Genomic DNA, 27940 nt, shown 5'->3' with positions numbered 1-27940 from the left:
GTTACCGATTACTGTTTTTTCCTGTTACTTTCCTGATTTCCTGATAATCTGTTATTATCAGCATTGACACCTTTTCATGCTTTGATGATCAGGAAATATTTCCATTGATTTTTTTAAACGAATAGACCGGATATAGCCTGCTCTAACCTGTTGGGTATATTACAATATGCTTATAATTAAATAGAATCAAAGTCATAGCACTGGTAATTCTGACAAATCTTGTAATTGACAGAAAATGAAACACTATTCTGAAATAAATCAGAAAAGTCATGAAAGTGTTCATTTGAGTATTTGCTGCTATCAGTTTGTGGTAAAAACATTGCTCAATCCCTTGAATATAGCATGGTATGACTTGGAAGTTCCGGCTGCCATATGCATTTCAGTGTTTGAATGAATACATGCAGTGCTTCTGTGCACTCTCATCATCGAAAATTATAATTCACTAAAGTGATCCATTATGAAAGGGATGCGGAAAAGACCTCAGGAGCCTCATTCCTGGAAGAGTCAAAACTGCCGGAGAGCCAATGAGGTCAGGCTTGTTGGGGATCAGAACTGGTGTGGTGCTGAGGCGACAATACTCATCTGGGTAGGCATGTGGAATGTCTTGTCTCTCTGGCATGATGGTCATCTTCCTATGCTATTGGAGGAGCTTCATAAAATCTGCATTTCAGTGGCGGCACTCTCTGAGGTGCACAGACTTGGGACTGGCCAGAACTTTGTAGGTGGCTTCACCATTTATTGTTCTGGTAGCTCTGATGGCTGTCATGCTTAGGGAGTAGCTATTGGCTGTGGTGGATTGGCACCTTCCAATGGTGTCTGATATCACTCCTTTCAGCGAACGTATTATGAGACCATGATTAAGGCACTCTCTGGGTGCCTTGTCTGTTGGCTCGGTGTATGCTCTGACTGCAATGAGGGAGACATTTTGTTCACAACTTTACTCAGTGGTTGATGTTTACCTGCGAGGTGACACTACTCTGGTCATGAGTGATATCAATGTGACAACTGACACTGACAGAGCTGGCTATGAGGATTGTGTCAGTCCCCATGGGTGTGGCGACCGTGGTGAGAGTTGTTCCATGACTTAGCAAAAGGTCAGGGGCTCCGGATTGCTGGATCCTGGTTCGAACATTCTGAGCCGCATCGTTGGACTTGGTACTCCAATACTAGTGGTGCGGTGAAGGAGATCGATCACATTCTTGTGGGCAGAAGCTGGAGGCTCCTGCAGAACTGTAGGGTCTACAGAAGTGCCTAGTTTGTGAATTCTGACCACAGACTTGTTGATGCTACTCTGAAGATCCAGCTTAGTTCCAGTAGGTTTCCACCTACTAGGAGAATGAGGCTGGACCTGGCCAGACTCCAAGGTCAGGCTGTTTCTATTGAGTTTGCACGCAGTTTGTGTGAGGAACTTGCAGACTTTGGTGACTGCCGATCCTAATGTGATGTGGGAGACCTTCTTTGACAAGTGCCTGAGGTTTGCTGTGGGTTGTATTGGTGTTGACGGTGTTCCCAGAAGAAGGTGTTTCATCTCTCAGCACCCTGGATATCCTTGAGAGGAGTCGCCACACACGGTTTGAAGTGAACTTCGGTCTGCACCAGGAACTGAGAAGGATGGCAGCGAGGGCTCTGGAGCAGATAAGGAGATATTTCTTAGAGGAATCTCTGACCAAGTGGTACATCATCAATGGTCTAGTGACCCACAACCTGCTTACAGTGAAATGAAAGCATTATGCACATCCAAATCTGATTCTCGTAGAGTCGCAGTCAGTGCAGGTGAAGGAACAGTCCTTATGGATGATGCTGCAGTTGTGACTTGCTGGGGTGGCTACTTTGAGCAGCTATTTAAAGCTGATCCTCCAGCTAGGACGTTGGACATCTTTGGGTCCACAGTTCTTGAGCTAATCCTCTAATTAGCTGCAAACCACCCATTCTCACTGAAATTGCACAGGTGGTGATCCATCTGAAGGTGGTGAAGGCTGCAGGGATCTGTGGTATCTAGGGTGAACTTCTCAAGGCTGGTGGTAAGACTGCACTCATGGTATTACAAGCAATCGTTGCTTTAGGTTGGGACATGGGCATCATCCCAACTGACTGGATTTTTGTGAAGCAATCAAGCTGCCCTGTGGGGCATCCTGGGACTTTGGAGGAGGCAGTCACCCGTATATTGTGCCCCGGCTGCAAATGGGTTACTTTCAGCTGAGTAGTGTTCAGGTCCAAGTCCAAAACAGAACTGATCTAGATAAGCAAAGATGGCGGCTTTAAATGCCAGAAGTGGCTTTGTCGGGACCGGAAGTGATGTCGTTGTTGGTGACAGAACCAGAAGTGACATCATCATGATTGGCACTGGAAAACAAGTGACATCATCAGGACCAGAAATGATGTCGTCAGTGGCGTCGGAACCAGAAGTGATGTCATCATTGGTGCCATAACCCGTGCGGGGTTTCCTGTGAACAGTCTGCATAGGACTGAGAGAGAAATGCAGTGCAGCTCGCCACCCCCTGGTCTGGCATGGAATTACCATTATTTAGGCCTTTTAGGTGCCTCCCAATTGTACGTGTAAGACAAATGTTATAATAAAATATTCTAGGCACTATATAGAGTACATTTGCATTGTGTTATTTTTTTTTTATCTTTTTATATATTTATATATACAGTATGTATTTTTTGTCACAGTATGTCTGTAAAGCACAAAGTGCTTATGACTTGTTCAACATACCTTAAAAGACACACGCAAGGGATAAAGACAAATGCAGCACTTCACAAAAAGAGAATTCACTACAAATACAAAGTGATGTAATCTGTAGCCTACATAAGAAAGGCAGACAAAATCACCTGTGATTGCTAACACACATTAAACGTAGTCATTAATCGAACTTGTTTTTTTCCCCGCAGCTGTACTTTGTACCAGGTTTTCATTCACCAATCAAAACCTGGCATGCTCTAGAACCCACCCTCTTAACTTTGATGGGTGAAAATAACGGCTTAGGTTTCATTTTATTCATGTCACATGTGGTGTCACTTAAATAAATAAAAAAGGAAATACAGTGCATACATAAAAAATAAACAAAAAAAAATTTGCTATGCATTTAATTATTTATACTCTTATATTGCTTTGTTATTATTTACTGTTGCACTTAACAATACATTTATTTCCATGCTTTATTTTTTCTGAAATATTACTCCACAGAAAATTGTGTTCCCTTCCCACCTTTTTGTTTCATATACATTAAAGCACTCTTTCAGTATTTCACAAGTGAAAGAACTGAAAGATCTTTGCAAAGATCTGTGGTATTTTCTCCTCATTAGTGTAATATTGTTTAACTATAAATAATTATTAATTGATTATTTCAGTCTGAGGGGAACGCACCCTATATATCAGCTTCAGTATGTATAATAAACAAGGAGCCTTGTTCATGACATGCTGTATGTGTCTCGTTTCATAATAATTACACAAACCCCAACTCTGCAATATTACATTAGCATTATTTACTTCTGATTCTTTTATTTAAAAATATTTACAAATACTCTGTAAAAAGATTGACATGAAATCTGTGGGTTATACAGAGATGTGGGGTGTATTAGTGAAATATGGTAGTTTCCCATATAAATCTACCTTGGGAAAGATCACTACAACTTGTATATTTTACTCTTTTACTTATTATATGTCTTTTAAAATACTAAGTTTAAGAAATCTAAACTATAGTTAGTCACAGACCTCCACGACCAACAACTAAAAATAGTCCATCAATCAATGCTACTTTTACATTACTTGAATTGAAATGTGCTCTCTAAGAAAACTATTGAGCCACCACAAACATATTTGGGCTATATTTTTAACTACATCATATTGTAAAGTGCTGTTAAAAACCATGTATTTAATGTAGTTTACTAATGCAGGTACTTGCATTCTGTTATTGCTGTTATTTTTAAATATGAGTCACTGTTAAAGAAATACAGTATTTCTGAAAGATAATGTGATAAATGGCTGTTAATAATAAAATGGTAAAATACTCCAAAATTCATTAATTAACTAATTTCCCAAACACCCAGAATGTTATGCCTTGCATACAATTTCTAACTATTTATACCGGGACTGTGACTAGATTTCAGTTTCTATGGACCACTAAAGCTTACAGAGCCCCATGAAAATATGAATTAATTAATTGGGTTACATTATTATCCCAGGGGAAAATTTCTTTGTGGTAGGAGTGTATAAAAATTTCACAGATATAAAAATTTAGCCATTAGACAAGAAGTGATGTCCACTTTTTATAGTTAGGATAAACGTGTAAAATTATGACATATGCATTTTCGGTGTACTGTTAAACTCTTTCATATAAAAATACTAAATTCAAACACTACACTGTAAATACTTAAGAGTTCATAAACATCCCTACAGGCACTAGAAGTAAAATTTAATTGTGAAATAAAATAGTTTTTAAATGTACTGATTTTGAGTCTTGGAATTTTTTTGTACATTTTGGAAGAAGAAGGTGGCTGCTGTCTAATAGAATTTAACTGGCTTTTTAAATCTGTTTGTGATACAAGTCAGGGAGAGAGAACTGATTCAAACCAGTAATTTTATTACTAATTTTGGCAGTGTTTTTGAGAAATCTTATTTTTTAAAACTAAGGTTTCCAAACCAAAAAGCAAATATAAGTATATTATTGAACCTATTGTTACAAAAGAATAACGTTACAATTTCATCTACATTAGGACATTTTGATTTCCTGTGATAGAATAGCCTTTTTCAAGGTCATATTATTATCAATGATTGTCCATGAGGCAGAAAAGTATCTTTTTCTTAAGAGTGAAAAGTTGGAAAGCTTAGATTTTTTAGTAAAGTATTAATATCCATCCATCCATCCATTGTCCAACCCGCTGAATCCGAACACAGGGTCACGGGGGTCTGCTGGAGCCAATCCCAGCCAACACAGGGCACAAGGCAGGAACCAATCCCGGGCAGGGTGCCAACCCACCGCAGAAAGTATTAATATTTTTGTTGAAAATTGAAAGTGTATAAAAAGCTGCCAAACATAACTGAAAACATAGACCTCTAAATCTTGCATAATCCATTTAAAGTCATGATTTACTAAACAAGTAGGAACTAAACAGTGTGCAAACTAGTGTAGCATGGTAAAGAAAAGTCGGCTTCAATTGTAATCTTATCAACAAAGTAGATTTATGAAGTTACCGTTGGACAGAAAAAGTCAAGAGCAATGTATTTGAATAAAGTGTGAGGGTTTTGTTAGTATATTTTTTTTTTATTTTAATAACTGCATAATTTGTTGACCACTAAACTCCTCATTTTAACATTTATAGTAAGCAATGTACAGTGATATAGATAAATAGATAAGGCATTTTTGATTAAGCATTATCTAATTGTTGTAACTTATTTCTTTAAATGAATTCCCTAAAAGTAAATAAGGTAAATGGGCAATATATTGTTAAAGAAAAATCTTTCTGGTAGTAACATGGGTATGAAATTATGTCCGTGTCGAACAGATCTCTCCTGAAATGTCCCCTTAAGAGAAACAATACTTTAGTACCTGTTTAATGAATTGTAAACATCTTTAAAGTTTTTTAAGGAAGTGTTTACTTAACCAAATATCTAAATGGAGATAACAATTAAATTGGAAGGAAAAATGAAAGGTATAAGCAAACCAAATAGAGTAATAAGGATGTTGTATTTTTTTATATCTGTTTTCTTAGTGGCAAGTTCTGTTAGATCATAGCTCCAGAGCTTTGGTGGGGAAAAACAAAAACAGCTAGTACACAAAGTGGTTTTGTTTTTGTTTTAATTATGTTAGATTTCACTTACAAATGTAATGAATTTTTGTTTCTGTCTTTAAACATTTTAATGATGAAATGTTTTCCTGTAATATTTTAAAACCTACACCTCAGGATCGAGAAGAGATAGCAGAGGTAATATGGATATACACATAGTATGCTCATTAGGCAGTGTGGTGTAGTAGTTAAGACTTTGGACCTAGGACTTAAAATCTTGAGGTTGTGAGTTGAAATTCTGCTTCTGAAATTGTGCGACTATGAGAAAGTCTCTTCACCTGCCTGTGCTCTTGGAAAAACAAACAAAATGTAATCAATTGTATCACAAATGTAAGTTGCCTTGGATAAAGGCATCAGTCAAATAATAATAATACTGATTATATCTTTCTGCTGGCCTGAAAATGTGTGGGAATTCCCTTCTAAGTATAGGGTAGCTTGAGCTGTCCAGCTCATAATGTTTAGTTATTGAATGACCTATGTTATTATCAGTGTGTAGGCCAGGGGTCTCCAACCTTTTTTCCCCTGAGAGCTACTTTTACAAAATGAAAATGGCCGAGAGCTACTCATGTTTTCTAACGTTTATTCTCATAACTTATTTCAACCCAAACAAACTGAATAAGCTCGTTTTGCCTGAGCATTTACAAAATGTTTGTGTCCACAACTCACATTTTGCATTAAAACATCACAAAAAATATTTAGTTCACCTGCAAGTGCATTTTGTATGTCTGTATACATTTTCTTGTGTATCTCACACTATTGATTTAAAACATGAATGCTGTCAGAACAAAACAAAACAATACAATTACAAATACACAGATATTACTTACTCATTTGTCATTTTGTTACATGTCTCTGTTTCACTTCACAAGAGTATTCACATGTCCAGTTGCATGTGTGATGTGTATTCAGTCTTTTTTACAGTAGTTAGTGAAATGAGTGGCACTGCATGGAGTCAACAAGAGAGGTGTATGATAGAGTGTAGCCACTTAGGTTCACTCTTATGGAGTCATTTAAATGTTCATCTGTCAGTCTTGTTCTGAACTTTGATTTCATGACATTCATGTCAGAAAAGGCAGACTCAGGGGTATGTAGACCTGAACAAAGCAGACATTTTCAGTGCTGCTTGGTGAAGATTCTTATAGTTATCTGGCTCTACTAAGCTCCAGAAATGCTGAGAATGCTGTTGAGACTTTAACTGTGCATTATTTTGAAGGTTTATAACCTCAATTTCCAATTCTACAGCAACAACACAAAAAAAGTTAAGCCATCTGTCCTGAAATCTCACTTATGTCCACATCTATTAAAGGGTTGGCCATAAATGTCATAAAGGGCTGAAGTTTCTCAAAGTCACTGAATCTGTCCGCAAACTCCTGTCTAAGCCTCGACAAGAGGTCACAATACTTAAACACTGGCTGCACCTGTGTGACTTTCCAACATCTTTAAGATAGAGGGGAAGTGCCGAAACCTTTTGTTTTTCACTTGCTGGATGTACAATGACAGTGTTGTACTGGATGCCTTAACAGCACTGATCATATCAGATATGTTTTTATCTTTGCCTTGTAACTGTAGGTTCAGGTGGTTAACTGTCTCAGTTACATCTGTCAGGATACCAAGATCAAGTAGTCACTCTGCATCAGATAATAGGGTGGTATCTTCCTCCCTCGTTTCCATAAAAGCCTTGTTTTCACCCAGCAAGGAAAGAAAGCGCTTCAGTATCTTAACCCAACGTAGCCATCAGACTTTAGTGTGGAGGAGGGGATCCCCATACTCTGCAGAGCATTCCTCCAGGAACAGCATGAAGCTCCATTGTTGCTATGCCTTTGCTCGAATGGAGTTGATGATCTTAACAACAGGCGCCACTCTTCTTTGGTGGAAAAGTCATCAAACACCATCCGAATGAAAACGGCCAGCTGGGCTGTATCACTGGAGTCGACAGACTCATCACACTGAATTGAAAACCATTTGCACCTCTGCATGTCCGATTCCAGCTGTTTTACCACATCCGCAGACAGTGCAGACACTATTCTTGCCACAGTATTTGCACCAAGTTATACATTGACAATAGCAGACAAAATTTGTGTCTTACTTTTATGGTCCCTGAATAACATTTTAGCCACCGCGGTCATAGCCTCCTTTACAATCCCGCCATCAGTGAAGGGCTTTTTGTGCTTCATTAAGATGTGCGCCACTTTAAACGAGGCCTCTGTTGCTGCATTGGCCTTCTTTGTAGGTTTGGCGAACAGAGACTGTTGTCTTGGAAACTTTGTTTTCAGCTCCTTTATCTTCTATTTTATATAAACAGTGCATCCGGAAAGTATTCACAGCGCATCACTTTTTCCACATTTTGTTATGTTACAGCCTTATTCCAAAATGGATTAAATTCATTTTTTTCCTCAGAATTCTACACACAACACCCCATAATGACAACGTGAAAAAAGTTTACTTGAGGTTTTTGCAAGTTTATTCAAAATAATAAAATTGAGAAAGCACATGTACATAAGTATTCACAGCCTTTGCCGTGAAGCTCGAAATTGAGCTCAGGTGCATCCTGTTTCCCCTGATCATCCTTGAGATGTTTCTGCAGCTTAATTGGAGTCCACCTGTGGTAAATTCAGTTGATTGGACATGATTTGGAAAGGCACACACCTGTCTATATAAGGTCCCACAGTTGACAGTTCATGTCAGAGCACAAACCAAGCATGAAATCAAAGGAATTGTCTGTGGACCTCCAAGACAGGACTGTCTCGAGGCACATATCTGGGGAAGATTACAGAAAAATTTCTGCTGCTTTGAACGTCCCAATGAGCACAGTGGCCTCCATCATCCGTAAGTGGAAGAAGTTTGAAACCACCAGGACTCTTCCTAGAGCTGGCCGGCCATCTAAACTGTGCAATCGGGGGAGAAGGGCCTTAGTCAGGGAGGTGACCAAGAACCCGATGGTCACTCTGTCAGAGCTCCAGAGGTCCTCTGTGGAGAGAGGAGAACCTTCCAGAAGGACAACCATCTCTGCAGCAATCCACCAATCAGGCCTGTATGGTAGAGTGGCCAGACGGAAGCCACTCTTTAGTAAAAGGCACATGGCAGCCCGCCTGGAGTTTGCCAAAAGGCACCTGAAGGACTCTCAGACCATGAGAAAGAAAATTCTCTGGTCTGATGAGACAAAGATTGAACTCTTTGGTGTGAATGCCAGGCATCACGTTTGGAGGAAACCTGGCACATTCCCTACAGTGAAGCATGGTGGTGGCAGCATCATGCTGTGGGGATGTTTTTCAGCGGTAGGAACTGGGACACTAGTCAGGATAAAGGGAAAGATGACTGCAGCAATGTACAGAGACATCCTGGATGAAAACCTGCTCCAGAGCGCTCTTGACCTCAGACTGGGGCGACGGTTCATCTTTCAGCAGGACAATGACCCTAAGCACACAGCCAAGATATCAAAGGAGTGGCTTCAGGACAACTCTGTGAATGTCCTTGAGTGGCCCAGCCAGAGCCCAGACTTGAATCCGATTGAACATCTCTGGAGAGATCTTAAAATGGCTGTGCACCGACGCTTCCCATCCAACCTGATGGAGCTTGAGAGGTGCTGCAAAGAGGAATGGGCGAAACTGGCCAAGGATAGATAGGTGTGCCAAGCTTGTGGCATCATATTCAAAAAGACTTGAGGCTGTAATTGCTGCCAAAGGTGCATCGACAAAGTATTGAGCAAAGGCTGTGAATACTTACGTACATGTGCTTTCTCAATTTTTTTATTTTTAATAAATTTGCAAAAACCTCAAGTAAACTTTTTTCACGTTGTCATTATGGGGTGTTGTGTGCAGAATTCTGAGGAAAAAAATGAATTTAATCCATTTTGGAATAAGGCTGTAACATAACAAAAGGTGGAAAAAATGATGCGCTGTGAATACATTCTGGATGCACTGTATATAATATATATATTTATTATATATATATATATATATATATATATATTTATTTTGTATATATTTTATATTATATATATATTATAATGAAAAAATCCTGGGACGAGACATGATTTTTTCAGAGAGATACTTTCATGTCCCGCGAGACGAGACTTTGTGCCAAGAGATTTAACTATGCCTGGAGCCGGAAATAAAAGACAAAGAGTAGATGACAAAGTAGAACGTCGTAAAGAATTCAAAAACGGCGCGGTACACATGCAGAGCAGGTTAGAGATAGTGGAAGTACGAAAATTCGAAAGTCTCAAAAAAATTATAGTAAAGATCACATTAGCGTAAACAAACGGAAATTATTACACTGTGAAATAACGGAACAGCAAAAAGATATTAAATATATTGTTCGGATTTAAACTTTAAGTCGGAGACTTGTAGGTCGTCTAATTGATGTTGCCATCAGGGAAAAGTAGTGTTTCTTCCCAATGAAGAGGCATATCCGCGAAAATTAAAAGACTTGTTGTTTGGTGAAAGTGAAATCAATATACGTTGTCACGCTTGGGTCACAGAGTTGCACAGATACACAGGAGATTTTAGAGACAGAAACTTTATTCAAACACTTCAAACAAACATAAGTCTCTTTCAGGAGTGAATCGAGCCCTGCGTGTAGTCGGAGGAGACAGTTCCATCTCTCAATTAAAATAACAGAAAATCTTCCTCTTCATAGGGGTGCGCCTTGGGAGCGGGACCCCCAACAAGAGAAGAGGATGTCTGGGGGGAAAAGAGAGACAAGGCAGAGAGACAAAAGGACAACTGCTGTAGAGGCTTTTAAATGTTCGAAGTGCCGTGTAAGATGCAGATCACGTGGCACAGCAGCAGGAAGCCAGCAGCTGATCGAGCAAAGAGGAGGAAAAAAAAACTGCATTTGTTTCCCATTGTATCAACGTTTAAGTGGGGGTTTCGGAGGAGTGACCGCATTTGTGCTGCTCGCGTTTTGTGAAGAGGGTGGCTTAACGCACCCCATGGAGACGCAAAGTGGCTGGTGCATAGCGCAGGCCGGGGGGGTGTTGGAGAGCAAAACGAGCAGGGGGCGATAGATATATAAGGTAAAATTCCACTACAACAAACTGCCAGGGGCGTAAAAAATATTTCATTGTAATGAAAATTTTGTTGTAATGAGATTCTGTATTTGTTGCTATAGTGCTTTCTTTAACTTGCGTCCAGGCATTTTCAATCATTTCAATAGCCTCTTTCACATTAATTTTAATCTTCTCCTGTCTACAAGTTATGCCAACGAGAATTTTTCTCAGCATTTCCTTGCGATAATACACTTTCAGGGTGTGAATGATGCCCAAACCCAATGGCTGAAGCACTGCTGCGCAATTGGGGAGGAATTCAACGCAAACATTATCTAAATGCGGAAGCATGTTGTGGGCAGCACAGTTATCAATCAGAAGCCGAATCATCCTTTTCTTCTTCTTCTTCATATTGTGAGGTTTCTGAACTGTTTTGGGATCCCCCCCTCCCCACCCAATGGGAACGTCACGCTGAAGTGTGTCCCCAAGCGTGATTGCCGCTTCTGTGGAAGATTGTTTGTCCATTGCCGGGGCAGGGCAACAGCAGGCTCACAGCGCTGCAGTGAAGCGCCACAGAAGCGAATCCTAAAAGATCGTGGGCGTACTATAAGTCCCTGTCTTACACCCCAAAACACGAGGCTGAGTCTCAGTACTTTAGCAAAACCAGCTTTATTCAGCTTGATAGATAGATAGATATGAAACAGGAACAGCACAGTTATTTATTGTAGCGGGATCTGCCACTCTCCTATAAACAGAAACAGCAGTCAGACCGGGTTGTGACCAGGTTAGTGGCCAAATAATACTGTTCCCTGCATTTACAATGTTCCTTGCATCACCCATCGAGCTATAAAATTTTACATTAACAGATTTCTATAAAAAATATTTTTTGCTTGTTTAAGTGTTAGTTATGCAAAAATTGTTTTATTGTCAGTTAAGTCGTTCCGCAGCCATTTATGCACCATTATTATTACATGCAGAAGCCACTTGTAGGAGGTATATGATCAGGCACAGACCCGAGAGCAAACCTTGTGTGACACAATAACTATCAAGTTGAGATAAGACTGAAAGTTAGGGCTTGGGAGAAAATTGTATAATACTTAACTGTTACCAGAAGAAGACTCCCCTATTCATTTTTAATAATTTACTCTTTCAGCACTCCTCTGATAACAGAACTCAAAACTTTGAAGACTTGCCTGCAAGATTTGGATATAGACTTCCTAGTGAAGGATTAAAGGTAAGAGTTTATTTGGGCATAAATAGTTGTGAAAATGTATACTACATACAGCGATATAAGAAAGTAAGTACATCCCCAAAAACCTGTTGTATGTTTTATCCTATGTCTATTGTAATATGTACTCAATGTAGTGAAATTCTTACTTTCATGTTTCCACCGAACAGTTAACTCAATACATATACTGTATGTATATACAGGCACACATTGTTACAATTTACTGTTTAGCATCCTCACAACTTATGGGTAGAAACTGTTCCTGAAAATACTGGTGTGAATACTAATGATCCTCTACTGTTTACCAGAAGGTACAAGTGAGAAAAACAGCTGTGTAAGATTACTGATACTGAGGTCTTCAGTTATCCTGTTTGCCTTTCAGCGGTTGTGAGTGTTGTATATGTCATGAATAGAAAGCACCTGGGTGCCAGTAATATTCTGTCCCGCCTTCACCACCCTGTATGCAGTGCTTTACAATCTTAAGTTGAGAAGAGACTGTTCCAATATATGATGAAGCCAGTGAGGATGGATTGCATTGTGAATCTATAGAGTTTTGTGAGAATAGATGGAACAATTGTCTGAGGAAGTAGAGACACTGGTAAGCCTCTTTTTATTAGAGCTGAAATGCATTGTGCCCACTTCAGTTCATCGGTGACAGTCACTTCAAGAAATTTAAAAATGCTCACCAACTCAACAGCTTCCCCTCCAATATACAGGTAGATGGAAGTGTGGTCTGCCCCCCTACTTCCTTAAGTCTATGACCATCTCCTAGGTTGTGCTGACATTAAGAATTAGATTTGTTGCGTTTGCACCTTTCTCTGTAAGCAGTACCATCACTATTGGTGATCAGTCTATGATGGTGGTATCATCAACAAATTTAATGATGGAGTTGGAGCTGTGTCTGACTGTACAGTTATAGGTGAACAAGGAGTAGAAAAAGGGGCTCAACACACTACCCTGTCAAGTACCTGGGCTGATGGTCAGTATGAAGTATGTGATGTTACCAATTTACATATGCTGAGACCTGTTGGTTAGGAAGTCCAAAATTCATTTCAACAGGTTAGCACTGCTAAACTGAGAAGTCTGGTGGTCAGCTTTGCTAGTACAAGATTGTTTAGTGCTGAGCTTTAGTCTATAAATTGGACTTTGGTGCAACAGTTTTTATTATATATGGTGTGCTACAATGGCATGAAGTGTAAGAGATGTGGTTTCCTCTGTGGACTGGCTATAATGATTGTATAAACTGGAGGTTAAATTGAATATCTGGAGTATTCTTTTTTATTGTAGAAATCTGATGGTACTCATTCCATTGGTAATATTTTTTTAAAAAGTATCCCTGAAAAAATGCACTTTGTAATTCTTCTATTGTCAGAATTGCAATTCCCTGTAGTAGAAAATTGAGTTTATGTTGTTTAACCTTATTTTAATTTAATCTCCCTTAAATTTTATGTAAACTGCCTAAATCAAAATAGAGGTTAAGGTTTTAACTACAAGTGTTAGTGAAAATAGTTTTCCAATGCTGTACTTATTTGTGATATTGCCTTATATATTTGTGAGGTCACAATATAAACATGGGTTGGAGGAATTCCAGCTAACATTTAAACAAATGAAAGACAACCAAGTATAAGTTCTCTTTGGTTAGTTCAAGTAAAAACTGCAAAAGTAATGCTTTAATTTAAACTCTCAATGAGGGCTTTGTACACCTCTTAGTTATTCCTATCTTCCTGTTTGTATGCTTCTGATATTGTTAATTCATACCTGTCTTTTCATATTTTACCAAACTACGTAACAAGTTGCAAAACTGATATAAGAAACGTGACAGACCCAGGGCAGTGATGTTCATTAGTTATGGTAGAGCTAAGTTACAGAATGATGTGAAAGAATAACACATTGAAAGAATTACACATTAAAAAACTGCAAAATAGATTCAGTATTTGTGAATATTTTGTTAATTTAAATTATTTTTATGATAGGCACAAACTGTACATTTACAAGCTTGAACTATATACATTTAAAAAATTATATAGAGTCAAAATAAAACACAAAATACAAGGGGATATAAACACTGAAATATATACATAGTATTCATATCTGTAAATTCTATGTAAGTTAGAAGTTTAAAGTTTCTGAATATTATCTAAATAAAATCTTGGTGTCATTTTTGATTCCTCCCTCTCTTATTCCGCCCACATAAATCACATTAAGAAACTTTCTTACTTTCACCTCCGTAACATATCCCGTGTTCGCTCTTTCTCTAATGCTGAGAAACTTGTCCATGCTTTTATCACATCCCGCATCGATTATTGTAATTCCCTACTGGCAGGTGCCCCTTCTAATCTTGTATGACAGCTCCAGCTTATTCAAAACTCAGCTGCAAGAGTCCTTACTCGAACCAGCAGCGGCGAGCACATCACACCCATCCTGCTCCGTCTTCACTGGCTCCCTGTGTCATACAGAATCGAATATAAAATCCTACTAATAACCTACAAAGCCTTAAATAACCTTGCGCCAAACTACATCAGTGACCTCTCCATCACTATGTGCCTGCCCGCCCACTAAGGTCCTCTGATTCTGGCAATCTTGTTGTACCCCACACTAATCTACACTCCATGGGTGACAGGGCCTTCAGCTGTATAGCGCCCAGACTCTGGAATGACCTACCGAAATTAATCAGGTCAGCTGACTCCATGAATTGTTTTAAAAAAAACAACTCAAAACTCATCTGTTCAGGAAGGCTTTTAGCTCTACTTGACTTTATTACTCTTCTCTCAGTTTACTTCTCTGTCAAGATGCTAATGTAACCTGTGTGTGTGTGCGAGACCATCAATTATGTTGTCTGTTTTTTTTTTTTTTTCAGAATTCACTGTCTTAATCATCTTTATTTATTTATCTGGTTTGTACAATGCTATATACTGTATACCCTGCCATTCTTTATTATATTCTGTAAGTGCCTTGAGCATGGGAAAGGCGCTATATAAATAACATTTATTATTATTATTATTAAATAATTGATTTCATAAAAGTTAATTTGTTACACTGAGTTTTCTGCCTGCGATCAAGGCAGTACTTGTTTATTTCAGTTCAGTGCATACTAGCTACTTTCAAATTGACTATTGCTTTATTGATAATACTAGCCAACCCACGGCGTAGCATATGCCACATAATTATTTATTGATGTGTGAAGACTTCCTGAAAGACACAGTTGTCCAAATGGGGTGGGTTTGAGGATATGAATGTGAGTGAATGAAAAGATGGAACTCTGGAGAGAGCAACATATAATTCTCGGTGACTGAAAACTGGCTTTGTCTTGCCTGCCATGGTCAGCTGCCTTAGTGAATTATATATATAGATAGAAGAGTATACCATAGAATGCACAGCGTAATAGTAAACTAAATGAAAAACATTGAATAACACTGAGAAAACCTCAACAACAGAGAAAACTTAACACTGCAAGAGTTCGCGCTATAGCGCTACAAACTGCTCGGTAAAAACACTTTTTTAATGAGTTTTAAGCACTGGGAAAAAAATGAACATTTGAAAAATCCGTAATTTAATAAACCACCAAGAAAAGTAACATTGCAACAATGCATGGTACGAACCGATCGCTGTAAACAGAAGTGAAAACAAAATCAAGCCCGGTGCATTCTTTAACTGCCTTCTCTGCCATATGCATCCAGCCCCCTCTCTCTCGCGCGCCTGTGTGTGTGTCTCTCTCGCGCGCCTGTGTGTATGTGTGTCTCTCTCTCTCGCGCGCCTGTGTGTGTGTGTCTCTCGTGCGCCTGTGTGTGTCTCTTGTGCACCTGTGTGTGTGTGCGCTCTGTGTGTGTCTCTCGCGCGCCTGTGTGTGTCTCTTGTGCGCCTGTGTATGTGTGTGCTGTGTTTGTCTCTCGTGCGCCTGTGTGTGTGTGTGTCTCGTGCGCCTGTGTGTGTGTGTGCTGTGTGTGTGTCTCTCTCTCTCGCGCGCGCGCGCGCGCCTGTGTGTGTGCGTGTCTCTCTCTCTCTCTCGCGCGCGCGCCTGTCTGTGTGTCTCTCTCTGCCTGCCCATGGTCGGCTGCTTGGGCTGCCTTAGTGAATTATGGGCATGGCTCTGTCTTGCGTCTTGCCTGCCATGGGCGTGGCTCTGTCGTGCATATCCCATGGTCGGCTGCTTAGTGAATTGTTGGCAGGCGGGGCTCTGTCTTGCGTCTTGCCTGCCCATGGTCGGCTGCTTTAGTGAATTATATTGTGTGTCTCTCTCACACGCCTCTGTGTGTGTGTGTGTGTGTCTCTCTCTCACACGCCTGTGTGTGTGTGTGTCTCTCTGCCTGCCCATGGTCGGCTGCTTGGTCTGCCTTAGTGAATTATGGGCGTGGCTCTGTCTTGCGTCTTGCCTGCCATGGGCGTGGCTCTGGCGTGCGTATTCCGTGGTCGGCTGCTTAGTGAATTGTTGGTGGGCAGGGCTCTGTCTTGCGCATTGCCTGCCCATGGTCGGCTGCTTTAGTGAATTATATATATATAGATGCTGTCATTCATTCACTTGTGCAGTTATGAGGCTACTGAAAAATTGGACCTTGCTACCTGTAATGTTACAGAACTTTTATATTGTGGTTTTTGCTATTTGTAAAACTTTTTTTTTCAAAATGTGCCCTTACACATAGTATTAATATTTGCATTTTTCTTAACTTTTTCGTGCTTTTTCAGAGATTTTTTTTAACCCAGGGATTCCCAATATAAATTTAATTTGTTTTTTGTTTTTTATTGAATGTATTAAAAGCAAGTAACATTCTATACAAACAAGTCAAACTTAACAAAACTGAATTCAATTTAATCCCCACCAAAGAGAGGAAGGCCAACAGCCAGAATAAAAGCTTGAGCCGAAAAGAGGGAAGCTAATCCTTTTCCCCAATATAGAAGCTTATTCTAAAATGTTATTGATTAGATCCTGCCAAGTTTTAAAAAAGTTTTGAACAGGTCCACTAAGTGAGAATTTGATTTTTTTTTCCAATTTCAAATAGTATATACTATCAGTTACCCACTGCCTTAAAAGAGGTGGGCTAGGATTTTTCCAGTTGAGCAAGATAAGTCCACATGCTAGTAGTGTAGTAAAGGTAGTTAAATTTGTTTGTCCTTCTCCACTTCAAGCCCATCTGAGAGTACACCAAATATAGCTCTTAATGGATTAGGAGTGATTGTGACACCAAGGCTTTCTGATAGGCATTTAAAAATTTTGGTCCAGAATGATGTAAATTTGGTTCACGCCCATAACATATGGTCCACTGAGGCTGGAGCTTGATTACAACGTTTGTCGGTATGATCTTGCCCTGGAAACATTTTGGACAGTTTTAAATGAGATAGATATGCTCGATAGATGATTTTAAGTTGAATAATTGTATTATTTGCGCATATGGAGCTAGAGTGAATTCTGTGCATGGCTGCCTAGCACTCCTTTTCTGAAATGTTGAGTAAGAGACCCTTTTCCCATTGTACCTTGGGATCTTTGAAAGGAAGGGACTTTAAAATGTTTTATATTATATAGAAATGCTGTCCGAGTCCTGAAAGCATTATTTAAAAGTTTATTTTACCATCTTTTCTGTGACACCATTTCATTTTCCAATGGAACACCATTTTCTGGAGCAGTTGTTGTTGCATTGCTACGGTAACTACTTGGTAGCGAGGAGCTGTGAAATCACAGGCATAAAGGTCATAATGAACGCTTTATATTCATTCAAGTTTTTCAATAAATGTGTTTATTTAGTTAGTATTCCTGGTAAAAGACTTACATTCTACATACTTCTGACAATGATTTAGGGTTTTGATTTTGGCTTGATAACAAAGTTTAATTGACACCCTGGTTATGAATCTTTGCTTGTCTTTTGGCTCACATCTCTTATTCTATTTTTACATACCCAAGGGTGTCTTATTTCAAATAAATTATAAGTGTTAATGTTATCTACTCTGTTTCATTATTAAAGCATGCGATTTGCACAGGTATACCCAGAGGTGAGCAAAGATTTTATTAACTTCAAGCCGCATACAGTGAAATCCTCATTAACACTGAATAGGTGAGATTTCACCCATTTTAACACTAGAATTACCAGAGCCTACGAAAAAACTCGTATATCTGGCCCACCTTAAATCGCTTCTTAAATCCGTTCACACCTCTCCGCCAGCATCCTTTGTCCTCTAAATGTGCTGATAAAAGACAAGCTGCCAGCAGCCGGCTATTCCATCCCCCCACCGACTTAGAACGTGAGCGAACTTTTCCCAGCTCATGCTTTGATTGATTATGTGGGAGTGAAGTGGAGTTTTACAGTGGAAATAATAGATCGTTATTCTAAAGTAATCTGTGTAAACACATTGTTAAAACAGAAACTTTGTCATATTTTAGTAATAAATGTTACAAAATGTAGTAGGCATAAACTATAGAATGTGTAAAGCCCGAGTTCCAAAGATCAAATAAACACTTTCACAAAAGCTTCAAGGATGGTACAACAGCCTCCATGGCGTAGCGCGTTAAGATTTGCCTCTTAGAGCACAACAGCTCTGCCGCCTCACAGACCTGAGTTCGATTCCCCGCTGGGGATGAAATGTTGCTTTTTTTTTTTTCTTTTTAACCTCAAACGGACATAAAATTTATAAATTGGTATGCACTGTCAGTTAATGAGATCGTTATATTTTCATGTGGGATGCTCCTTTTAAAATATTTTTTTAACAATTGAGACTGCAATTAACAGGAACAACTGTCCTTATAACTGTTATTTTTAAGATCCATAACACACAGACAGACGAGCACTGCGTAATAGAGAGACAGACAGGCAGAGATATATAAATAAACAGGGAAGGCACATGTACTGAAAGAAAAAAAAGATCAACGTGCGTTGTTCCTGCAGCACTGAATAAGCTCAGGCGCTCTAACATCACCCCTCCCCCCAATCTGACTCTCTAAGTAAGAAGAAAGGAAAGACTTGTTGGTGCAAGAATAAAAACGTCTTGCGGTTTTGTTTTGATTTTTGGATTTTTTGTATCACATTATTTGTGTTATGAACATGAAGAGATGGCAAATATATGTACAAACACTACATCCCTATGAAAGTAGTTTCTAGACTTGTTATCCAAATGAATACTATTAAAAGAGCAACACCTATCAAGTAAAATAAATACATATATAACTAAGATGTTAAAGGATTTATTTTCAACAGTGGCCAATCAAAGTCCAACAATATTCAAAAAAAGGAGAACACTACATATCCATATTACTAAACGAGAATGGTAAACCGGATATGGACGCAGGGACATGGGCCGTGGACGCAAAAGACGTAGTGCGCAGGCACCACACAAAGCCCCCCTCCAAGCAACGGAAAATAAGAAATGAGGCGCCGGGCCCATAACACACACAAAAAAGGAGTCAGACGCAGGCGCCACACAAGCCCTTGGCACACAGCGCCACACGAAGCCCATAGCACACGAAACGGGACGCACACAAAAAAGAGGTTTCAGACCCACGACACACAAAGCCCCCCTCCACTAACAGAAATAAGAAATGAGGCAACGCGCCCCTAGCACACCAAAAACAAAGGAGTCAGACACAAGCGCCACATAGCACACGAAACGGTACGCACACAAAAAAGAGGATTCAGACCCACGACACACAATGCCCCCCTCCACTAACACAAATAAAAAATAAGGCAACGCACCCCTAGCACACAAAAAAAAAGGAGTCAGACGCGAGCACCACACAAAGCCCATTGCACACAAAACGGGACAGACTACGGACATAGCACACGAAACGGGACGTACACAAAAAGGAGAATTCAGACCCACGACACACAAAGCCCCCCTCCACTAACAGAAATAAAAAATGAGGCAACGCGCCCCTAGCCCCCCTGCCCAGAGTAAAACGAGAAAGACTACGAACCGTCTGACATGCCGAAAGCAGGATAAAGCGAGGTCAGAAGGAAATTCACATTCTCTAGCAGCAGCATACTGATACAATAAATAATATTAAATTAAAGAAAGATAATAATGCAGGTGAAAAACAGACAATAACTTTGTATAATAATGTTAAATGTTAACGTTTACCCCCCCGCGTGGAATTGAAGAGTCGCATAGTTTGGGGGAGGAACGATCTCCTCAATCTGTCTGTGGAGCAGGACAGTGACAGCAGTCTATCGCTGAAGCTGCTCTTCTGTCTGGAAAGTGATCAATAAATAAAAATAGAAAAATAAAAGTAGAAAAGCACACATACGCCACACAAAGCCACGCCCCCCCCCCTTCAGCAAAGCAAAACGGGAGAGACTACGAACCGTCAGAGTAGGAAACAAAGTAGAACGTCATAAAGAGGTTAAAGAACAGGGACAAACACATAGAGAGCAGGTTACAGAACAAAGCCCGCCTGCCCAGAGTAAAACGAGAAAGACTGCGAATACTTTATTAATCCCAATGGGAAATTCACATTCTCCAGCAGCAGCATACTGATACAATAAATAATATTAAATTAAAGAAAGATAATAATGCAGGTGAAAAACAGACAATAACTTTGTATAATAATGTTAATTGTTCTGCGGTGGGTTGGCACCCTGCACAGGATTGGTTCCTGCCTTGTGCCCTGTGTTGGCTGGGATTGGCTCCAGCGGACCCCCGTGACCCTGTGTTCGGATTCAGCGGGTTGGAAAATGGATGGATGGATGTTAATTGTTAACGTTTACCCCCCCCCCCCCCCCGCGTGGAATTGAAGAGTCACATAGTTTGGGGGAGGAACGATCTCCTCAATCTGTCTGTGGAGCAGGACAGTAACAGCAGTCTGTCGCTGAAGCTGCTCTTCTGTCTGGAAAGTGATCAATAAATAAAAATAGAAAAATAAAAGTAGAAAAGCACACATTCACATACAGTCATACACGGAGCTGCTGGAAAGGAACTACAACTTTATAAAGGGATTAAAGAACGGGGACAAACACATGGAGAGCGAGTTACAGATGATGAAAACTGAAATGCAACAGCTTCAAAAAAACCTAGGCACGAAACACATGCACACCGAGATACAGAATATAAAGGCAGAAACAACGACAGTTAAACGTCCACACCACACAGCGCACGCGGACCCGTACTCCACAATGCACCGCATAATAGTACGGACGGAGCTCCATTTTAACAGTGGGGGACCCCAGAGTGACACGGGCAAACGCTCCGTATTAAACGTGCGTCATCCTCACACGTGGCTGCCCAGCAGGCATGGGTTCAAAACGCCGGGGGTAGGCGAGCGAAGCGAGCAGGGGGCGGAGCCCCCTTGTAGTATATAATACATATACTATTTGTGAACTGGGAATATGCAAAAGCACATTTCGTGTGCTGAAAGATATCAAATGAAAAAAATCTTTACTGAAAATATTTACAAGAAGGATTGTTGCATGCATTGCACACCTAGTTCTATTAATTTATCTTCAGGTTTGTAAACAAAGAATAGAAACTCCAAAATGAATTATAATTGTATGAAACTGACCAAAATCCTGCTGGTACCTCAGATTATAGAGAACAAAAAAACAAAAACAATGTTTTTTTTTTATCCATCCATACATTTTCTAATCGGCAGAATTCATGAATATAAGGTAGAGAAAAGCCAAGCAAAATGACACCTTTTATTGGCTAACTAGAAAGATTACAATATGCAAGCTTTCGAGGCAACTCAGGCCCCTTCTTCAGGCAAGATGTAATATAAGGTGAATGAGAAGAATTTAGCTAAGCCATTCTTAATGATTTTCCACAGCTTTTAAAAAGTAATATTAACATCCTACCTAGGAGTTGCAACAAGAGAATGCACTCCTCTAATTTTTAGTCTTCACCCTTAAGCAAGTCCCTTAACCTGCAATTGCTCTGTCCTGGGTTGACATTAACCTGCATCTAGCCCTGCAAGCAGGTCCTCCAACTTACAGGGAAATCTCTGGGGTTGGTGGCAGGATTGGCACTCTAGCCACTGTAAAAAAAAAACAAAAAAAAAAACAAACCTCACACTGTCCATTCCAATCAAACTAGTGTGGTGTTGAGGTGTCACCTGTTGCACAACTGCACTCAAGTACTAATTTGGGATCCTGACGTTGTTCGTTGTGTGTTGGGTGCAGCAACATGCTGTATCAGTGCATGCTCCCAACCAACTTTAATTTAAATGGTAAACCTGAGAATCTGTATATATAGTTCACTAAGTCCATGGCAAGCAAGACGCATGCAAGACATAACAAGCAAGACAGAGCCACGCCTGCCAAATCACAGAGCCCCGCCCACCAACAATTCACTAAGCAGCCGACCATGGCACGCACGACAGAGCCCCACCCGCCAACTCTAACATTCCTCCCACGTCCATTACCTTCACATTGTTTTCCTTTTATTTCTGATCCCGTTCAACAGCTATATGGCGACATCAACTTCTCAGCTGTGACTCCGGAACAACTCAGTACGTGAGCTATATTAAGCGTCACCAATGAAGACTCGCTACACCGTAATGAACAAGTACTGAAACTTATCCCTACTGACGAAGTAACTTTCACCAGCGTTGCCTCCATCATCACAGACGATCCCTCAGATCAAGTTTCATTCCGAGAAGAATTTCTTAACAGTCTTACTCCCACTGGCATGCCTCCACATAAACTCAAAATTAAAATAGGTTCAGTCGTCATGCTTCTCAGAAACCGTCCATGGCAAGCAAGACGCACGCAAGACAGCGCCACGCCCGGCAACTCACAGAGCCCTGCCCACCAACAATAATTCACTAAGCAGCCGTGTGCGCCAATGATTTCTGCACATGTTCAGTCTCTCCCTGTGCAGCCAGCAAGAGAGAGGGAGAGAGCGCGACACACACAGGCGCGCAAGAGAGACACACAAACACACACACACACACCGTTGCACGAGAGAGACACACACACACACAGGAGAGAGACACACACACAGGCATGCGAGAGAGAGAGAGAGACACACACACGAGAGAGAGACACACACACACACGCACGAGAGAGGGGGCTGGACGCATAAGGCAGAGAAGGCAGTTAAAGAATGCACTGGGCTTGATTTTGTTTTCACTTCTGTTTACAGCGATCAGTTCATGGCGTGCATTGTTGCAATGTTACTTTTCATGGTGGTTTACTACATTACGGATGTTTCAAATGTTCATTTTTTTTCCCTGTGCTTAAAACTCATTAAAAAGTGTTTCTCGACTGTGACTCCGGAACAACTCGGTATGCGAGCTATATTAAGCGTCACCAACGAAGACTCGCTACACCTTAATGAACAAGTACTGAAACTTATCCCTACCAACGAAGTAACTTTCACCAGCGTTGCCTCCATCATCACAGACGATCCCGCAGATCAAGTTTCATTCCCTGAAGAATTTCTTAACAGTCTTACTCCCACTGGCATGCCTCCACATAAACTCAAAATTAAAATAGGTTCAGTCGTCATGCTTCTCAGAAACCTCATGCCAGCAAGAAGTCTCTGTTAAAGCACTAGACGGACTGTTACCAGCATTCACCGCAATGTACTGGAGTGTAAAATTATCGCAGCTACTACCTCACAAACTGTCCTTATTCCCCGGATATCCCTGACCCCATCAGATTCAAATTTGCCTTTTACTTTTACACGCAGACAATTTCCTGTCAGATTGGCCTTTGCAATGACAATTAATAAGGCACAGGGACAAACTTTCAAAACAATGTGCCTGTATCTGCCAAACCCAGTTTTCAGTCACGGACAATTGTATATTGCTCTCTCCAGAGTTCCATCTTTTCATTCACTCACAGTTGTATCCTCAAACCCATCCCATTTGGACAACTGTGTCATTCAGGAAGTGTTCACCCATCAATAAATAATTATGCGGCATATGCTACGCCGCGGGTTGGCTAGTTCATTTTTAAAGTAAAGACACACAGCAAAAGAGGGAATTTAACATTTTATCTGGATGTAACAGGAATCCAATGTAAAGATTTTAGAAGCCAAGTTATATTGTCATATAATATTGTGCCAAAGTATAGCAGGCCTTTTATGAGTTTTTAGATATTCCTAGATTAATTTTTATTTCACACATGCTCAGTATTTAAAATTGTTCAGACTGAATTAGTTATGTATCAGCAGATATCTTAAAGTCAAAAATGAAAATATGCTTTTTATTGAAATATTAGAATGTTTCTATAATAGCTGTAAGTTATCCCATTTAAAAGAAATTGCATTAAGTATAAACAGTGTTCTCCATAATTTTTGGGACAAAGGCACATTTTCCCTTGATGGTATCCTTTTGCTCCACAGTTTAAAATTACAAATTGGACATTTCAGATGTGTTAAACTACACATTGCAGACTTTAATTTAAGGGTATTTGCATACATCCATCACACCATGTAGAAATGATAACCCTTTTTATACATGGTTCCCCCCCATTTCAGGGTACCATAATGTTTGGGAAAATTGTTGTAACAGGTGTTCGTGAATGCTCAAGTGTGTTTCATTGCTACATTAGTGCAGGTATAAGATATCTAGGGTTGCTTCTAACTACAGACTACCTTTGGAGTCTGTTGTTGCCATTGTGCAACATGAAGGCAAGAGCTGTGCCAATTAAAGTCAAAAAAAACATTACGAAGTATAAAACCATTAGAGACATCAGTAAAACTTTAGAATTACCTAAAACAATTGCCTGGAATATCATTAAGATGAAAGAATGCACTGGTGAGATCAGCAATTGCAAAGGTAACTGGAAATACAAGGAAGATTTCTACTGCTGATGACAGGAGAATGAATCATTATGGTAAACACCTGCCTGACAGATCAGAGACAGTCTTTAGAAGGCAGCTGTGTATGTGTAATAGACTTCATGAACAGAAATACAGAGGCTACATTGCAAGATACAAACCATCAGTTGACCACAAAAACCGGATGGCCACGTTACACTATGTGAAATAGTACTTAAAAGAGCCTGCAGAGTTCTGGAAAAAGGTCTTATGGACAGATGAGACAAAGATTAACTTGTAACTGCTGACGGCAGATGCACAACTTATCTGCTCAAGTTCTAGTAAAAGCCTCCAAACACATTGGATGCCCTTCATCAGGTCAAATCAGGTTAGGGAGCATGCACTGGTACAGTGCATTGCCTCATTCACCACACGATGAAACAGCTGGGGATCCTGATTGGCAACCCCCCAGGCAAACATGCGTTCCAGTCCCACTCACTGGAAATGCAGCCAAGTGTTATGTGGGTGTCCCCTTGGCCTGGTCCAACTACTCGGGTCCTCAACAATGAAGATCCTGCGACCCGGATCATCCTTAGGGAATCATGCCACATGGCCAAAGTGCCATAACTGACACTCCATCACAATGCAGATAATGTGCCTCATTTGGGACTCCATGAGCAGCTGGTCATTCGAAACAAATTCAAACCAGCAGCACCCAAAGATTCTCCAAAGAGGCACAGTAGAAAGGAGTTTGTTCTTTGTCTCAGGTCACTGGATAGCGTCTCTGTCTCGCAACCATATATCAAGACAGGAAGGACCAGGACTCTAAAGATTTAGAAACAGTAATCAGGAGAGCCACACACCCCTATCCAGCGACCTCATGACCTCTCATGCTCTCCCAATCCATCTACTGACTTCATAGGAAGAGTCACCAGAGCCATGAATGTCGCTGCTGAGGTAAGTAAACCTCTCAACAAGTTCAGCGGACAGCAGTAGACGATAAGATTGACACTCTCTTCGCAGACATACTGCTGATGGCTGTGCCCAAGAGATCATTAAAGTCCTGAATCTTGTTTTTTATCCAGGACACTTGCAAGCCCAGACACTCTGAATCCTCGCTCAGTATCTTGAGAGCCCCAAACAGCACCTCCATTGAATCCACGAAGATCACAGCATCGTCAGCAAAGTCAAGATCAGTGAATCTTTCTTAACAAACAGAGGCCTCATGGCTGCTCAACCCCACAACCTTCATCCTACAAAAAATGATAATCCCAGACACACCACTAAGGCAACACAGGATTTTTTCCAATGCTGAAAAATGGAAAATGCTTTTATGGTCAAGCCAGTCACCTGGTTTAAATCCATTTGAGCATACCTTCCATATGCTGAATAGCAAATGGAAGGGAGAAGCCTTTGAAACAAGCAGGGGCTGAAGATGGATGCATTAGAGGCCTGGCAGTGCATCAGATACTAGGCATCTGGTGATGTCTATGAATTGCAGACTTCAAGCAGTCCTCACATACAAGGGATAATGCAATAAAGTACTAAATATGACTGCTTTAATATACCTACCATTATGTTCCCAAAAATGGAGGGACCATGTAGAAAATTTGTTGTAATTTCTACACAGTGCGACAGAAATTAATGCAAATACCCTTAAATTAAAGTCTGCAATGTGCACTTTATTCACATCTAAATTGTTTGATTTGTAATTTTAAACTGTGGTGCAGAGGGGTATGTCAAGGAAAAATATGTCTTTGTTCTAAACATGGTGGGCACTGCAATTTGGCTTCTGCCTGCACACTTCACATTCTATTGTACATCTAAGAGCAGTATTCAAAGTCTCTAAAAAGATTCTAGCTGAATCTGAAATTACTTTTCAGTACTTAGTTAAAATGTTCATTTAATACATAACTACATATATAAGACCTAAAAAATGCTGACTATTATTTAAAAAAAATGTAGAGCCTACCTGGTTGTCAGACAAAATTGTCTTTAATGTTCATCTTGCATAGTTGCCAGCCAGGAGTGCATTAAATTATTTGTTCTTTTGTAACAAGTGGTTACGGATGTGCTACTCTGAATAATGGTTACTGGGCTTCACTGTCAAGAAGTATCTTGCCAAATCAAAAATATTTATCCTAAACTTGTTTAAGTCTCATTCTGTAAACGAGAAGGCACTTTTTAAAAGTCTTACATATGCAGATTTGTTACACTATGTACAACTGAAACACAGATTTAACCCTTTGCGGTCGTTAGGCCAGAAAACTGGCCTTAGTAAAAAGTGCGCTATAGGTCGTCAGGCCACCGCTGGTGGCCCTGCAAGTTTCTGACCGATTTGCACAGTTGCCTGGTCGAGAAAAGTGGCCTGTGTTATTCCTACGTGCTTGAAAAAATAACTGCTGTAATTATTGGCGTTTTTTCAATAATTAATTACGACTAATGTAGCGTGACGTTGAAAATTAAATACGACTGCAAAGGGTTAATTTGATCAAGCTTGCCATAGTGCAATCAAGTAAACACGTCGATCTATTGTGGTATGCAAGAACATCTAAGCCTTCTTTTCTTACCTAGTGAATGAGTGTTTTAAAAGAAAAAGGATTAATAAACCCGGAAGTTTTTTATTGTATATAGTTAAGCATATTGGAATTATATGACTGACCCAGTTTTTTTATTATGTGAATTTTAAGTTTATTAGAAGCTTGCCTTTGGTGTTATAAAGAATTAATGATCTGTAAGAATTGTGTGACTGAAAGTCTTAATGTATGGGTACAATGAAATTCTCTTTAACTTTTATAACCTTTGAGTTTCTCATTTGTGTATTGTACATCATACATTAGATTTCTTTCTTACCATTCCAATAAGTTTTTGGATTTTTTATATGAAGAGGTGTTTTTAAAATCTGTTCCAATTTAGTAGATATTTATATCTTTTATTTGTCAATAAATAAAAAATATAGGTTGATTTCAGTTTTATCTGTAAACCACATCATCCACTTGCATGTCATCAAAAAAAGTTTGTTATTGCAGCAGAGGTCAAACAGAATCTACTTTGAAAGCAGTTACTTTTGACTTTAACGTAAAAGAAAAACTTGAAAAGTGCAAATATCATTACATGGGCATTGTTCTTTTTGAAAAATCTTACATAATTACCATTTGTATTATAATTTTCAACCTTGAAACAGTTTTTTCATATGTTTGAATCTTATTATGCTTTATTAAATTTTGATAGATATTAGTGCAGTTATGCAAAGCTTGAAC

At 39.7% G+C, this 27940-nt stretch overlaps 1 protein-coding gene across 2 annotated transcripts in view; it reads left to right on the top strand.

The window, feature by feature from the left end:
• rnf13 (ring finger protein 13) overlaps positions 1-27940 on the top strand; it is a 133838-nt gene that overhangs the window by 38410 nt on the left and 67488 nt on the right. For both annotated transcript variants that reach the window (XM_051923982.1, XM_051923983.1), the window contains exon 3: positions 11928-12008. In XM_051923982.1, coding sequence (XP_051779942.1) covers positions 11928-12008 — 81 coding nt within the window. The remainder of the gene's footprint in view (positions 1-11927; positions 12009-27940) is intronic.

This window comes from Erpetoichthys calabaricus, chromosome 2 (assembly GCF_900747795.2).
Source record: "Erpetoichthys calabaricus chromosome 2, fErpCal1.3, whole genome shotgun sequence".
Classification (NCBI taxonomy): domain Eukaryota; kingdom Metazoa; phylum Chordata; class Cladistia; order Polypteriformes; family Polypteridae; genus Erpetoichthys; species Erpetoichthys calabaricus.
The sequence above is the reverse complement of the archived record's forward strand: the minus strand, read 5'-3'. Positions and strand labels throughout refer to the sequence as shown.